Raw genomic sequence first — 14527 nt, 5'->3', positions numbered from 1 at the left:
GGTGGGTGGATCACCTGAGGTCAGGAGTTTGAGACAAGCCTGGTCAACATGGTGAAACCCCATCTCTATTAAAATTACAAAAATTATCCAGGTGTGGTGGCAGGCACCTGTAATCCCAGCTACTTGGGAGGATGAGGCAGGAGAAGAGCTTGAACCTGGGAAGCGGAGGTTGCAGTGAGCCGAGATCACGCCACTGCACTCCAGGCTGGTGACAGAGCAAGACTCCGTCTCAAAAAAAAAAAAAAAAAAAAAAAAAAAAAGAAAGAAAAACCTGCAGATGTACCCCTGTAGCTAAAATAAAAGTTTAAAATAAAAATAAAATATTGGAATACATCTATTTAAAAAACGAATTGGGAAGTATTTTTGTTCCTGACTGATATATCTTAGCCAACTTTAAAACATTTTGTTCCTACTTTGTTGGGGTGTGTGTCTAGAGTGGATGAGTTGTAAAAATGAATAGAGTCAATACTTGTCCTCTAGTTGAATAACTGGCCGATGCTATTAAAAGTAGAAACAGGTTGGGCGAGGTGGTTCATGCTGGTAATCTCAAGGCTTTAGGAGGCTGAGATGGGAGTTTCACTTTGAGGCCAGGAGTTTGTGACCAGCCTGGGCCACACTGTGAAATCCTGTTTTTACAAAAAATAAAAAATTAATTAACCGGGAGTAGTGGTGTCCACCTATAGTCTCAGTTACTGGTGCAGCTGAGGCTGGAGGAGCACTAAGCCCAGGAGTTCCAGGCTGCAGTGAGCTGTGATCTTGCACTGCACTCCAGCCTGGGTGACAGAGCAAGACCTTGTCTCTAAAAAAACAAAAAAGGAGAAGCAAGGTGCAGTAGGAGAAAGAGGCAGAGGAATTTTACTAGTACGTCTGAGCTGGATTGTTTCCTTTGATCCTCCACACCTATCTGTGCTCTGCTCCATATGCCAAGAGGCCAGCCCCTCACACTGACTGTCCAGGCTCTATGCCGTCTGCCTTGTGCCTGCAAGGACTGCAGCAGCAGGGCATTGACAGAAGTGGAAAGATGGAAAAGGCAGGCTTATTCAGCCTTCCTGGCTGTGGCTTTTGTGTAGCTGTGGCCCTCTGGGGAATGTCACAGCTCCCCTTGCCTCATGTGAGCAGAGGGCACTATACCCTTTGTTGTCATTCCTTAATCCTGCCATATATTAGAAACAGTCTTTCTGCTAAACTGTCCTCAAAGACCCCTCTCTGAGTCCGCAAAACACTTGGTGCCAGGACACAAATACTAGATCTGATGGGTTGGAGGAGGTGCTGTCATTTGAGGAGGACTTGTAGAGTACAGGACATACTGAAGTGGGTGGAGAGGAGGGCAAAGGTTCCTGATAATGGAAGTTGCAGCACTGGTGTGCCATGCAGTTGTCTACTGTGGTGCATGTTCAGGGAGCTGTCTGTGTGGACAGGCTACAGGGCACCGGCAGTGGCTGTAGGGGCTAAACATTGGGTGATAAGAAGAATATTATCGGAAATAATGTTAGGAAGGTACCCTAAGTCTCGATTGCGGCAGGCCTTGACATTGAGAATTTGCAACTGGGATTTTGTTTAACTCTTTGTGCTTTAAAAAAAATTTAAAGGCTGGGCGCCGTGGCTCACGCCTGTAATCCCAGGACTTTGGGAGGCCGAGGTGGGTAGATCATGAGGTCAGGAGATAGAGACCATCCTGGCTAACACAGTGAAACCCCGTCTCTACTAAAAATACAAAAAATTAGCCGGGCGTGGTGGCAGGCGCCTGTAGTCCCAGCTACTCGGGAGGCTGAGGCAGCAGAATGGCATGAACCCGGGAGGTGGAGCTTGCAGTGAGCCAAGATTGTGCCACTGCACTCCAGCCTGGGCGACAGGGCGAGACTCTGTCTCAAAAAAAAAAAAAAAAAAAAAAAAAAAAAATTAAATTTGAGCTAATCATAGAATCTCATGCAGGTATAAGAAATGATACAGAGAGATTCATTTCAATGATAAGATTTTGAGAAAAGTTCCTGTTCTGTCACAACCACAATATTAACATTTATATAACATTAATATACAGCCTTTATATAAAATGTATACAATCTTATTCAGATTTTCTCTGGTACTCAGGTGAGTGTTTAGAAGATTTTTGATCAGAGTAGTTATATTGTCAGTTTCAGAATGAGAATTGTAATGGTATAGATTTAATATGCCTCAGAAAAATGCTTGGCTTTTGGATGGAAACATTAATATGTCATTAGAAAATTGCATATATTCACTCCTGTAATCCCAGCACTTTGGGAGGCCCAGGTGGGTGGATCACCTGAGGTCGGGAGTTTGAGACCAGCCTGACCAACATGGAGAAAACCTGTCTCTACTAAATATACAAAATTAGCTGGGCGTGGTGGCACATGCCTGTAATCCCAGCTACTCGGGAGGCTGAGGCAGGATAATTACTTAAACCTGGGAGGCGGAGGTTGCAGTGAGCCGAGATCGCACCATTACACTCCAGCCTGGGCAACTAGAGTGAAACTCCGTCTCGAAAGAAAATTCCATATATTTTTTTCCCCTTGACTTTATTTTCCCTCCTTATGTGTGTTGGATTCAGTGCAACCATTGAAAACATCCTGTTATCCACAGAAATGTATCTTAAACTTACCATTAAATCACCTGTTGTTTCAAGTGCAACATATAGGCATCTTGTACTTTTGATATGTTTTATTTTTGTCTGGATAGCAATGTGATCAGATCTGAATTGCACAGAGTCAATTACCAAGTACTCCCAATGCAGCTGGGTCTTCTTGGAGTATAGTGATTGACCTAGCCCTTAAACTATGTTTGTGGTGCTCATTGCACTTACCTGTAAAATGTAATATTTCAGTTTATCACTAAGCATCTTCCAACCATAGTATCCTGTATTTATTGCTTATATAGAAAAAAAAATTAATAACAAGGTGATAAGATTCATTTTTATATCCTTCTCTCTGAGTCATTTGTTGCTTTTCAAAGCTTATTTCTTGCCCTGCCTTCCACAAATTTCTTCCAAAGATTCTAGGAAATAAGTGAAATATGGATAAATACCTTTATGAAAAGGAGTAACACATATCTGAAGGTTGGTTTTGCAATCGTGATGACAGGTTTGTATCCCCACAGCATGTGATAATAACTTGGTTCTTCCCATGGTTAGATGTCTCTTTAGGAAATGTATAATTGCCCTGAAGATGGGAGAGAGACAGTTTTCATTTTGCATGAAGAGTAATTTTGCTGTTTGTATCATAAGTTCTAAAAGCACACATGTAACTGCATATTATATTTAGATTCGATTAAATACCTTGTTGATTTATGCCTGTCTTCTTGGCAGAGTTTTATTCATTGCCTTAAGTGGTTAAATAGTTGAAAAACGACTTGAAGAATGAAGGAAGAGAGACATTGGGCAAGTTGATGAGAAGAAAGGGTGGGATAATTAACAGTTAAAAATGTATATGTCTGCCCTTTGGTATTTGCTCTAATTCATAATTAGATCACCATTTCTTCCACTTATTTAAAAGGCACCTTACCTAGAGAGAGACATCAGTATTTACAGTGCATTAGTGCCATAGAGAATTTCAGATCTTGTGATGAAGGTTTATTGCTGTTTTATCCTCTCTTCAAAGCAGTGTACACATCAAACAGTCTCCACCCTCATTCTGGACCCAGTGACATCGCACCAGTCGCTCTGTGCTTCATGCAGCAGCTTAATTATTGAAGATCCTTGTCTTTGAATTTTCTTTTTAATATTTCAGAGGATATACTTTGAAAATCTATATATTAAATAAATCAGAAGATTATGGGATTAGAAAGTTTTATCATATTTTAAAATGCATCAGTTTTGCTAAAATTTGAGATAAGGAGTGGCCATAATGTGACCAAATTACCTTAAATGAGAAGCTCCTATTATTTCTAATTACTGTAATGAACACAAATTACATCAGATTATTAATAATGCTGAAATAGGCCATGGGCCCCAGCAACGTAGCAAATCATAGGTGAGAAGATCATGTTTTATTCATCCGAGGCCAAAGCAAAATTACCTTCTTTATGCAATGTTATATTAGTCAGGACAGTTAGAGGTGGGGAACCTTTTAGGTGAACTTTTAGATGAATCAGGCAGTTGTGTTTCATGATTCATTTTGTTGATAAGGCCACATATTTATACGAATGTCTTTCCTTAAAATAAGGTGAAACTCATGAAAAGATCTCATGCCATTTGTGACTACTACTACACCATTCTCTAGAACTCTGTGTTGCTTGTCGTACTTTGACCTGTTGGGAGTTACCCTGAGCATGGCTGCTGAGACTGCTTTGCAGTGCTTTTATGTTTTTTTCTAGTACATTTTTCATAAATTGTTATTCTGTCAGGATGAGGTTTGGTGGATGATCACCGGTTGGGGGTATATGAACATATGTGTACTCGCATCTTTTTGGTATTAAAGGGAACTTCTAAACCCAGCAATGCAGCCTCTGAATTTATAAATTAGGGATGGAGGCCCAGAGAGGTGACTGATATGCCAGTATCACAGGTCTAGGCCAGTGGTTCTTAGCATGTGGTCTCTGGGCCCTAAGGGATCACTAAGATCATTTCAGGAAGGCCATAAGTGCAGTACTGTTTTCAGAGTATTATGAAACCCGATTTTGTGTTGTTCACTGAGTTGACATCTACATCAGTGGTGCCCAGGCCCTGAGGGGCAAAAATGTAGAGATCACTTGGCACAAATCAAGACGGTGGCACCAAATGTATTCTTTACCCCACACACTCACAGTGTTTTTAAAAGCCATTTTCACCCACTGTTTTTGATGAAGAAACAAAATTAATTACTTAAAACCTGACTCTTTAATATACAATTTAACATTTTGTGTGATGATGTCGGCATAAAACACTTCTCCAACATATGGACGCTCAGTGGTTCCTTTTTAAATTTTAATTTAATTTTATTTTTGTTGAGGTAAGGTCTCACTGTGTTGCCCAGCTTGGCCTTGAACTCCTGGGCTCAAGTGATCCTTCTGCTTCAGCCTCCTTCAGTAGCTAGCGTTACATTCGTGAGCCACCGCGCCCAGCTTCTCAGTGGTTGTCTTGAGAAATACTTTTATGCGAAGGCTTGATTTACATGGTGAGGTTTTCTCATGGAACAGCGTTTTCATTTGAAATACGGACAGAAAAACTGGTTATTCAGACCTGAGTGTCTGGCAGAGAGTTTATTAAAAATGAGTGACACAAGCCTGTCGCTATAAGGCAAAAAATGGGCAATATTTGTTGCTAAAGATAAAATTCGAACTTTCTAGGTAAAATTAGGTTTTGGAAAACTTATGTCCCCCTGTGAGCATGACTGCTTCCCAGTACATAAAGATATTTCTGATTAAATTGGCAGAGATATTAACATGTGATTTTCTGAAATAAAGAAATGTATCAACATTTGGAAGATTGGCATAACTCAGTAACTAATATTTTCCAAATGACTAATGTTATGGAATTTCTCATGGGTAGAAGTTTAATTCAAAATGTGAGACAAATAGATTTTAATGTAACAAAGAAAGAAAACTTCACATTCACATTGTAGCTGACCTTTGAGAAACCACCGCTGGTCGAGTTATGGTGTGGTATCACAGAAGAAAATCTAAAATTTTCTGGAAAAGCCATTAAGATATTATTCCCTCTTCCAGCTACATATTTGTGAAGTTCTGTTTTTCCTTTATATACTTTTTCGTATGGCAACTGAGAATGCAGAAGCAGATATGAGAATCCAGATGTCTTCTATTAAGCAAAATGTAAAACATTGCTGCTCTTTCCACTAAATGTGTTTTGTTTTATAAAATACAATTTTCATAAAATTGAGTTGTGTTAACATGTGATGGGTTTTATTATTATTAAAGTGAATTAATACATATTTTAAAGTTGTTCTCATTTTCACTCCTAAAATGGTAAATATCACTAGCTCTACCCTCCCATAAACAAAAACTCTTTGAGGTCGTCAATTTTTAGAGTGTGAAAGGGCCCTGAGATCAGAGTTTGGGAATCACTGAATCTAGTCCTGTTTCCTTGCAGGCATGCTTTCCTATTTTATATGTAGTACTTCCTCCATTTAATGATAGATTTTTTTCCTTTTCCTATTTTAACATTTCTGAAATTTGGATGTCTCTTACAATTATATGTTTATGGGTAAGTAACGTTTCTTCCTCTTCCCAAAATGAAATCGTGCTATGAATTAAAATCAGGATATGATTTCTCAGTGCATAATTCTACTAGGAAAACAACAAAATTCTTCTCTTTTAAAAAACAAACCAACATTTGTATCCACAGGTAGCTAGGAATGGAACTTAATAGATTTGATTTCATAATTTGTGGTTTGTGATTGAGCACTGGCTCAGGGGCCTGATGTCTTGGCTGGAAAACGGACTTTTCATGTCATCTCTCTGAGCCTCAGCTTACTCATCTGTGACGTGGGTCGCATGTTTTTCCATGTGTCTGATGTAGTGCCTTATTTAAATAAAAAAATTTCAGATCCCTCCGTTTAAGTGGTGGGTTCTAGTACAATGTTACTAAACTTTGTGCACGCGTGTGTATGTGTGTGTGAAAACTCCATAAAAATGCCTTATAATTTTCATGCAATCATAAATCCAAGAAGAAATCATAAACCAATACACATCCAGATGTGTAACAGAGATCCATCAGATAGAAGCACATCATTGTGAGAGATGAAGAAGTCTTGCTGAGTCTAAATTGTAGGCTGTATGAACCTATACCTGCCCCGGGGTGGCATGGGGTCTATTTATTTGGACCTGGGTTATGCTGCCTTTATGTACTGTGATGACTCAGGTCTTACAGCACTTCCAACCATAAGAAAACCTTGATTTCAACATCATTATGATGTCATTTGGCCATCCTTTGATGAGAAAATGCTGTTGAGTGACTGACTGACAGGGCCTTGCTCTGTTGCCCAGGCTGGAGTGCAGTAGTATAATCACGGCTCACTGCAGCCTTGAACTCCTGGGCTCGAGTAATCTTCCCACCTAAGACTCCTGAGTAGCTGGGACTGATGCAGGACATGTGAGCCCCACAGTGGGGCTTAGCCCATAAGGGTCCTTGTCTTTGCCCAGGAAAGAATTCAAGGGCAAGCTGGGGCTAGAAGAAAACAGCTTTGTTGAAGCAACAGTGTCGCAGCTCTGTGACTGCTTCTGCAGAGCAGGGGTACTCTATGGGCAGAGAGTAGCAGCCCAGGGGAGTTTTGCAATCATATTTATACTCACTTTTAATTACATGCAGATTAAGGGGAAGTTTATACAGAAATTTTTAGGAAAGGAGTAGTAACTGGGACATTAGGTTATTACCACGGAAACAGTAGGTAACACCTAGGTGTTGCCATGGCAGTAGTAAACTGACATGACAGCTGGTGAGTGTGTTTGACGGAAAACTGCTTCTGTCCCAGCCCTGTTTTAGCCAGTCCTCAGTTTGGTCTGGTGTCCAAGCCCTGCCTCTGCAGTCAAGTCCTGCCTCCTACACTAGGACTACAGGAAAGTGCTACCACAGTTGTCCATTTTTTTTTATTTTTTGTAGAGACAGGATCTCACTGTGTTGCCCAAGTTGGTCTTGAACTCCTGACCTCAAGCAATTCTCCCACTTTGGCCTCCCCAGGTGCTGGGATTATAGGTGTGAGCCATTGCACCTGGCCTCGTTGACTTCTTTTATTGGGTTTTGTTCTTTCTCATCAGCGTGGTAATCAAATCTAGGACTCCTTCCTGAATTTGACAGTGGACATAAATGTAAACGTGGCACCTGAAATTGCATGGGAGTACTCAGTGACGAGGTAGTGCAAATAGAAGATCCAGACTGTATTTATTTTAATTTATTTTATAAATATTGCTGAAATGCAAACAAAAAGTTTAATGTTGGAAGAACTAACAAGAAGGGCTGCATGATAGAGCATTCGCTGTAGCAGCCTTCACATTGCAGTTTATGCAAACACCACCCTATCCATGAGCTCCATCACCCACCATAAGAGACATCCCGCAGGGCCTGGAGCTCCCTCTGTTATCTTCCTCTTCTCAAATCTCCTTTCCCCCAGTCCATATTTTATTTTGAGAGCTACAGGTATATAGAGATAAATGCTAATTATTTTTGTCTGTCTGTTGCAGACTAACACATTAACACAATGTTTGTGTCTAATCTTAAGAAGATGGTCTTAATTATTTAATCAAAATCATGTATGCAATGTATTCTCCTGAGGAAAATTTCAAACACAAGTAGGGCAAGCAGTTTTATTGTGTCCAAGCTAATTCAGTCCTTGAATTTATTGGGGGGTTAGAATATACTTTTCTTTGATTATTTTACTATAGATATTGGGTACTGCTTTTGGTCCTATGTTTTTGCTATTTTTTAAAGGCCTCCTCTTCTGAGTTAATAGTGCCTCTTGTAGACTTACATACAGATGGGTGACAGAAGAGGGAGAGAAATGGAGGTGTACAGAGGTACCTAACAACTGAATAACTAACCCTGTAATTGGAAAGCAACAGAATCTGTGTCTAAGTAATAACATTGTCTAAAAGTTTTTAGACTTTTCCTGCCCACCTCTCCCCATTTTGTTGCTTTTTTCCTTACAGTTTTTAATTTGATGATTCTGGAAATTTTGCTTCCTCTTGGTAGAGAACTTTCCTTATAGTAAGGGCATTGTAATATTAATGCATATCAATTTTTAGATGTGTATTTTTGCGACCTTGTTCTAAGAGTGACTATATAGTTCTTATTGATGTTTATTTTTATTTTGGGGGGTATAAATTAATAAGCAGCAAAGGTTGTCATGAATGTTTACAGACACTAAAATCCAGAAATTATTAAAATCCTCATGTTTATGTTTCTCTCAGCACATTAAGATAGCCACCAAAGTATTAAATTTGGAGTTGACTAAATTTTTGCTCTAGTAACGTTGCTCAGACTGTTATTATTATTGAATCCTCATGATGTAGAAGTCCATGTTAAATTTGTTATTACTATGTTTCATATGCTTCTGTTTGCTCTGATAAGTTCTAATTTGCTTTCACATTGGAGACTATTGGATTGACAGTGGTTTAAATACAGCTTTCACTGTATATAAATAGCCTGTTTGGTATCCTCAAGGTTTCCATATCTTTACCATTGACCAGTGCACCAGTGTTTCAAAAATATCCCTCCTAGAATAAATGATGAGTTTACTGCTTCATGGTTGAAGCTATGTCATTAGACCGGACGTGGTGGCTCACGCCTGTAATCCCAGCACTTTTTGGGGCCGAGGCGGGTGGATAACCTGAGGTCAGGAGTTCAAGACCAGCCTGGCTAACATGGTGAAACCCCGTCTCTACTAAAAACACAAAAACTAGCTTATCATGGTGATGCACACTTGTAGTAGCCTGTAGCTACTCGGGAGGCTGAGGCAGGTGAATCACTTGAACCCAGGAGGCGGAGTTTGCTGTGAGCCGAGATTGTGCCACTGCATTCCAGCCTGGGTGACAGAGCCAGACTCTGTCTCAACCAGTCAATCAGTCAGTAAAACTGTATTGTTAGAGGCTTTAAAACAAATACTTACATCCTAGTTTTTAAAAACAGAGTATTCTAAACATAATTTAAATTTTGTCTTATGTTTTTGAGTGATTTCACTCAGTTGCTGAGTGGAACTTTTAGTTCTGATTGCAGCTATTGCAGACTCTTTTCTTCTTCACTTTGCATTTTTAATTCTGTTTCTTCTCTGCTGTGACAGTGATCCTATTTGCCAGGCTGTTCTCATTGTTACTGATAATGATACAAATGTTCACCTGAGTGTATTATTGATACTGTTATAGCAATTGCAAGCAAGCTCTTCTATGCAAGTACATTTGCTAAAATACTACCTTTCGTGTAATTGTATATGTGAGTATATGACAGAAACTACCTGCAGATTAACATATTACTTTGAGTATTTTCTGTCTTAAGTATAAATAATATATTTGGGCACTACACTTTCTGACAATACTTTATTGAACAAAAGAAACATTTTATTCAACAAAATTTTTCAGTAGAGCAGCCAAATGTCTAGATTCTATAGATTTTTAAAAATTGATACATAATTTTATGTATTTACGGAGAATATGTGATGTTTTGATACATGCATACCATGTGTAATGGTCAAATCTAGGTAATTAGGATATTCACACCTCAATTATTTATCTTTTTTTGTATTGGAAACATTTCAAATCCTCTCTTCTAGCTACTTTGAAATATACAATAAATTATTTGTTAACTATATAGATTCTGTGTTTTTATTCCAGTAGATATGATTAAAAGGTAGGTGAAATTTGTTTACTTGCTTAGATTCATTATTTTTTAAATGATATATGTGATGATTATTTAGAAATATTGGGGTAATGATCACAGTAATGGTTATTATATTACTCTCTACTGAGTGCACACTATATGTCTAGCACTGTTTAACCCCTTTATATTATTTAGTCCTTACATTACCCTGATGAAAGAGGTACTGTTTTATTTTCATTTGAGTTGGAAAGGACTAGAGGCAGAGAACAGTTAGTCAACCTGGCCAGGGCCACATAGATAACAAGGAGTGAAGTCCAAGTACAAACCTGGGCCATTTTGCTCGGAGCTGACACTTGACCGCATCTCTTTCACCGTGTAGTATTTTAAAGGACCTAAAGGAATTTGTGTTTAGAATACTGACCCACTTGTCCCCTTTTACAAAAGTGTAATTCTGTTCCTTAATCTTTAGGATTTCCCTACGTTCTCCTAACATGTAGTTTACCAACATTAGTATCTTATTTTTCAGCATAGTGCTTTTGTGTTTACAGATATGCCTCTTCATGTTCGACGCAGTAGTGACCCAGCTCTAATTGGCCTCTCCACTTCTGTCAGTGATAGTAATTTTTCCTCGGAAGAGCCTTCAAGGAAAAATCCCACACGCTGGTCAACAACAGCTGGCTTCCTCAAGCAGAACACTGCTGGGAGTCCTAAAACCTGCGACAGGAAGGTAACCACCTCTGCTTGTTTGCTGCTGTCTCTTGCCCCTCCTGACTTCTTGGTGTCCGTGATGAGTGTCGTGTCTTGGGTAAACCATTGGATTCCAGGGCATCTTCATGATGGCCTTTTGTGAGCGTGGTACCAACTTTCATATCAAAGTTCAGATAGTCTCCTATTTTATATCACACTTGGATTTTCTGATGAAAATCAGTGCCATGTATGGTGTGCACTTATTAATATATCCATTTTTTGAATAGATTCCATTTCATATCGTTAAAAATGAAAATATTCAACACATTGTGTACCATATAAAGTCCCTTTCTTGCTGTGTCTCGTGGTCTCCTCTCCCATTTCTCCTCACAGGCAGCCTCTTTATTTGCTTTTTCTATGTTCTTACAGGGATATTTGACACATTTATAAGCAAATATTTATATTGGTTCATGAGGTACATTAAGGAACTTAGAACATTATGAACTTTTAAGGATGAAAGTGGACTTCATGGTAATTTAGTTTGATTACACAGTTGATCGTTTTATCCTAAGTCTCCTTGTAAATGGAAGTGTGTTGTCTAGTCTTCATAATACTTTCTTCCCTGACCTAATTTATTTTAGTCCTTGACCTAATTTATTTAATCTGAATAAAGAAACTTTATTTTAGCCTGTTTTGTCTGTTTTAAAAAATTTGTTGGCTGGGCGTGGTGGCTCCCACCTATAATCTCTGCACTTTGGGAGTCCAAGGCAGGTGGAACTCCTGGCCAGGAGGTCAAGGCCTGCCTGGCCAACATAGCAAAACCCCATCTCCACTAAAAATACAAAAATTAGCCAGGTGTGCTGGCATGCACCTGTAATCCCAACTACTCAGGATGCTGAGGCACAATAATCGCTTGAACCCAGGAGGCGGAGGTTGCAGTGAGCCGAGATCACGCCACTGCACTCTAGCCTGGGCGACAGAATGAGACTCCATCTCAACAACAACAAAAATGTTGATGCTCTTTGTCAGAACCCTTATTGTTCCTTTTTGTCACGCTTCTCACCTCTTATTTAATGTGCTTTTTGCTGAATCTATCATTTTCACTTTTGAATCTGTAGATGCTCAATAAACTGTTGAAAGAATTAATAAACATTTTTTCAGTGCAGCCAGTAAGTTAGCACAGTATATATTGAGAAATGTCAAAATAATACTAATCACATAAGATGAAAAAGATGTAGCTAGATATTTGCTTGATTTATTCTTTGCATAGGTATAAAAATACCTGTTTTAAATATTTCTTTCAACTTTGGTTTGCATTTCAGCACACTCCTCTCTGTAGTAATTCTAGTGACAAAAAAAGTACATGGGAAACATAGGTTTAAACTGAGAAGAATCTAGTTGAAAAAAAGAGTATATTTAGTTTCTGATTTTTTTGAATTATGAACTTAACTGTTAGGCTTAGTCTCCTGAAATACTTTGTTTTTATAGATGTGTTGAGGAGCCATATTGGAAGATCTTCTCATTAAGATTAGCTTGAAAGTTTTGAGGACTTTATCTTGCAGTAGACTATCCAAAGAAGCAGAATCCAGTTTATCAGTGGGTCTCGTGGCAGTTAATCTTTTTTAGAATAGACCTAATTTAATTTACATGGATATTCACAAATGTGTAAACAAGTCAAGTTGGCAGTTAAAAAAATTTTTTTTAACTAGGTTTTCAACTGTTTGAAGCATACTGAAGTTTCTTTTCAAGTCATTCAACATCTTGGATGTGTGAGTCCGTTTCAGTTGCAGCAAACAGAACCTGTTTTTATCATAAAACATTTTTGAACAAAAGGAATTTATCACTTAGAATGTTTTTCTCACAAAATCACTGGAAGGGTTTGCAGAGCAGGTCCTAGGTGGTCCTGGAGAACCTTTAAAACTATGCAGTAACAAACATGTGGCTTGCCTGTGGAGCTACCCTCTCTGCTTTCGTGGTGAAGGAGGTGCTGCAGTCCAGGGGCCTGAACTCCTCCCACCGGAGCCTGCCTCCTACACACTACACACCACCCTGCCTCCAGGTGTACTCAACTTGCTTCTGTCACTTGTGAAGCTGGAGACCCACCCTAGAAATGCTGCCAGTCATAACAGCCCAGGAAAATTCTGTTTCAAACCACTATTAAAATCTCATGCTACTGAATCTGAGTAGGTGGAGTTCAGTTTGTATCTAGACCCTTCTCTGCAGAAGAGCCTGGGAAGTAGAACATTAGCATTAAAACCTCTGCAGCACAGGAACACATGTTAGGAGAGCACTGAGACTCTCACTGCCAATTAACCACATCCACCTAGCTGACGCAGTTTCATTTTTAAATATTTATTTATTTATTTATTTATTTAGAGATGGGGTCTTGCTTTGTCACCCAGGCTGGAGTGTAGTGGCACAATCTCAGCTCACTACAACTTCTACCTCCCAGGTTCAAGCATTCTCCTGCCTCAGCCTCCCAAGTAGCTGAGTCTACTGGCACTAGCCATCACACCTGGCTGATTGTTTAATTTTTTTAGAAACGGGGTCTTGCTATGTTGCCCAGGCCAGTCTCAAACTTTTGGACTTGGGTGATCCTCCCATCTCAGCCTCCCAAAGGCTGGAATTACAGACATGAGCCACCATGCCCAGCCTGTTGTTTTAAATAAAATGCTTCTATCATTGTAGAAAGTTTGGCAAACTTATAGAACAAAATAAAATTATTCATAACTCCAGAACCCAGCAACAACCAGTATTCACACACACACACACACACACACACACACACACACAAGTTGGAGTCGTGCTATGTTCATATATTTGCATCCTGATTATTTCAACATTATTTTTCGTACAATAGGGATTTTCCCTGGTGTGAATTTTATTATAAATATTTTAATGAGTGTAAAACATTTCATTGTAGATTGTATTCTGTTTTCTCTCAATTTTGGACATCCGTGCTCTTTCTCTTTTTTTCACATTTTAATTATCAGTGTTGTGAGACATCCTTAAATATAATATTTATCTTAAAAATTGTTAAATATTCAGCAATCTTTTTACTTCCATGGAGCAGTATTTAATGTAGCCAGATGCCCATACTTTCCCATAGGAAAAGCCTTGATCTACATATATATTTCTAGATGAAGTGATATTCGCATATGATATACTTGAATAGTAATGTGTAATGAATTAGTATTTTGAATTTTCGTTGGCTTTACTCTTCAAGTACTAATCTTGCTGTCTGCGTTTTATGCTGTTTGTATTTTAGTCTGAGAGCTCATATATAAATATGATTAAATGGCATTTTATTTTCAGTTATAAAAAGCCTCCTCATCTTTTCAATATTCAGAAGGAAGGAAAGCATACTTGCTGCTTAGGTACAAAGCATTCAATTTATTTATTTCTGTTAAGCCCATGAGAGCTTACCTATGCTCTCATGCTTTAAGATGTTATAAATTCTTATGAGTCTGTAGTGGTTCAGGTTTTCTGTATAAAATTGTAGAAATAAATTAATTGTGCATTCATAGCCCTCTGATTTAGTGATCTCTAGTGGTTAAAATAAGTTAACATTCTTAAATAACTCACCTA

General features: G+C 38.7%; 1 protein-coding gene across 27 annotated transcripts in view; it reads left to right on the top strand.

Annotated features, from left to right (window-relative positions):
- The window catches only part of PARD3 (par-3 family cell polarity regulator), a 708800-nt gene that overhangs the window by 335201 nt on the left and 359072 nt on the right, over positions 1-14527 (top strand). For all 27 annotated transcript variants that reach the window (XM_001145290.7, XM_001144818.7, XM_001144902.7 and 24 more), the window contains one exon: positions 10801-10979. In XM_001145290.7, coding sequence (XP_001145290.6) covers positions 10801-10979 — 179 coding nt within the window. The remainder of the gene's footprint in view (positions 1-10800; positions 10980-14527) is intronic.

Source organism: Pan troglodytes, chromosome 8 (genome assembly GCF_028858775.2).
Source record: "Pan troglodytes isolate AG18354 chromosome 8, NHGRI_mPanTro3-v2.0_pri, whole genome shotgun sequence".
NCBI classification, from domain to species: Eukaryota; Metazoa; Chordata; class Mammalia; order Primates; family Hominidae; genus Pan; species Pan troglodytes.
Note: the sequence above shows the minus strand (reverse complement) of the source record. Positions and strands in the feature narration are given on the sequence as shown.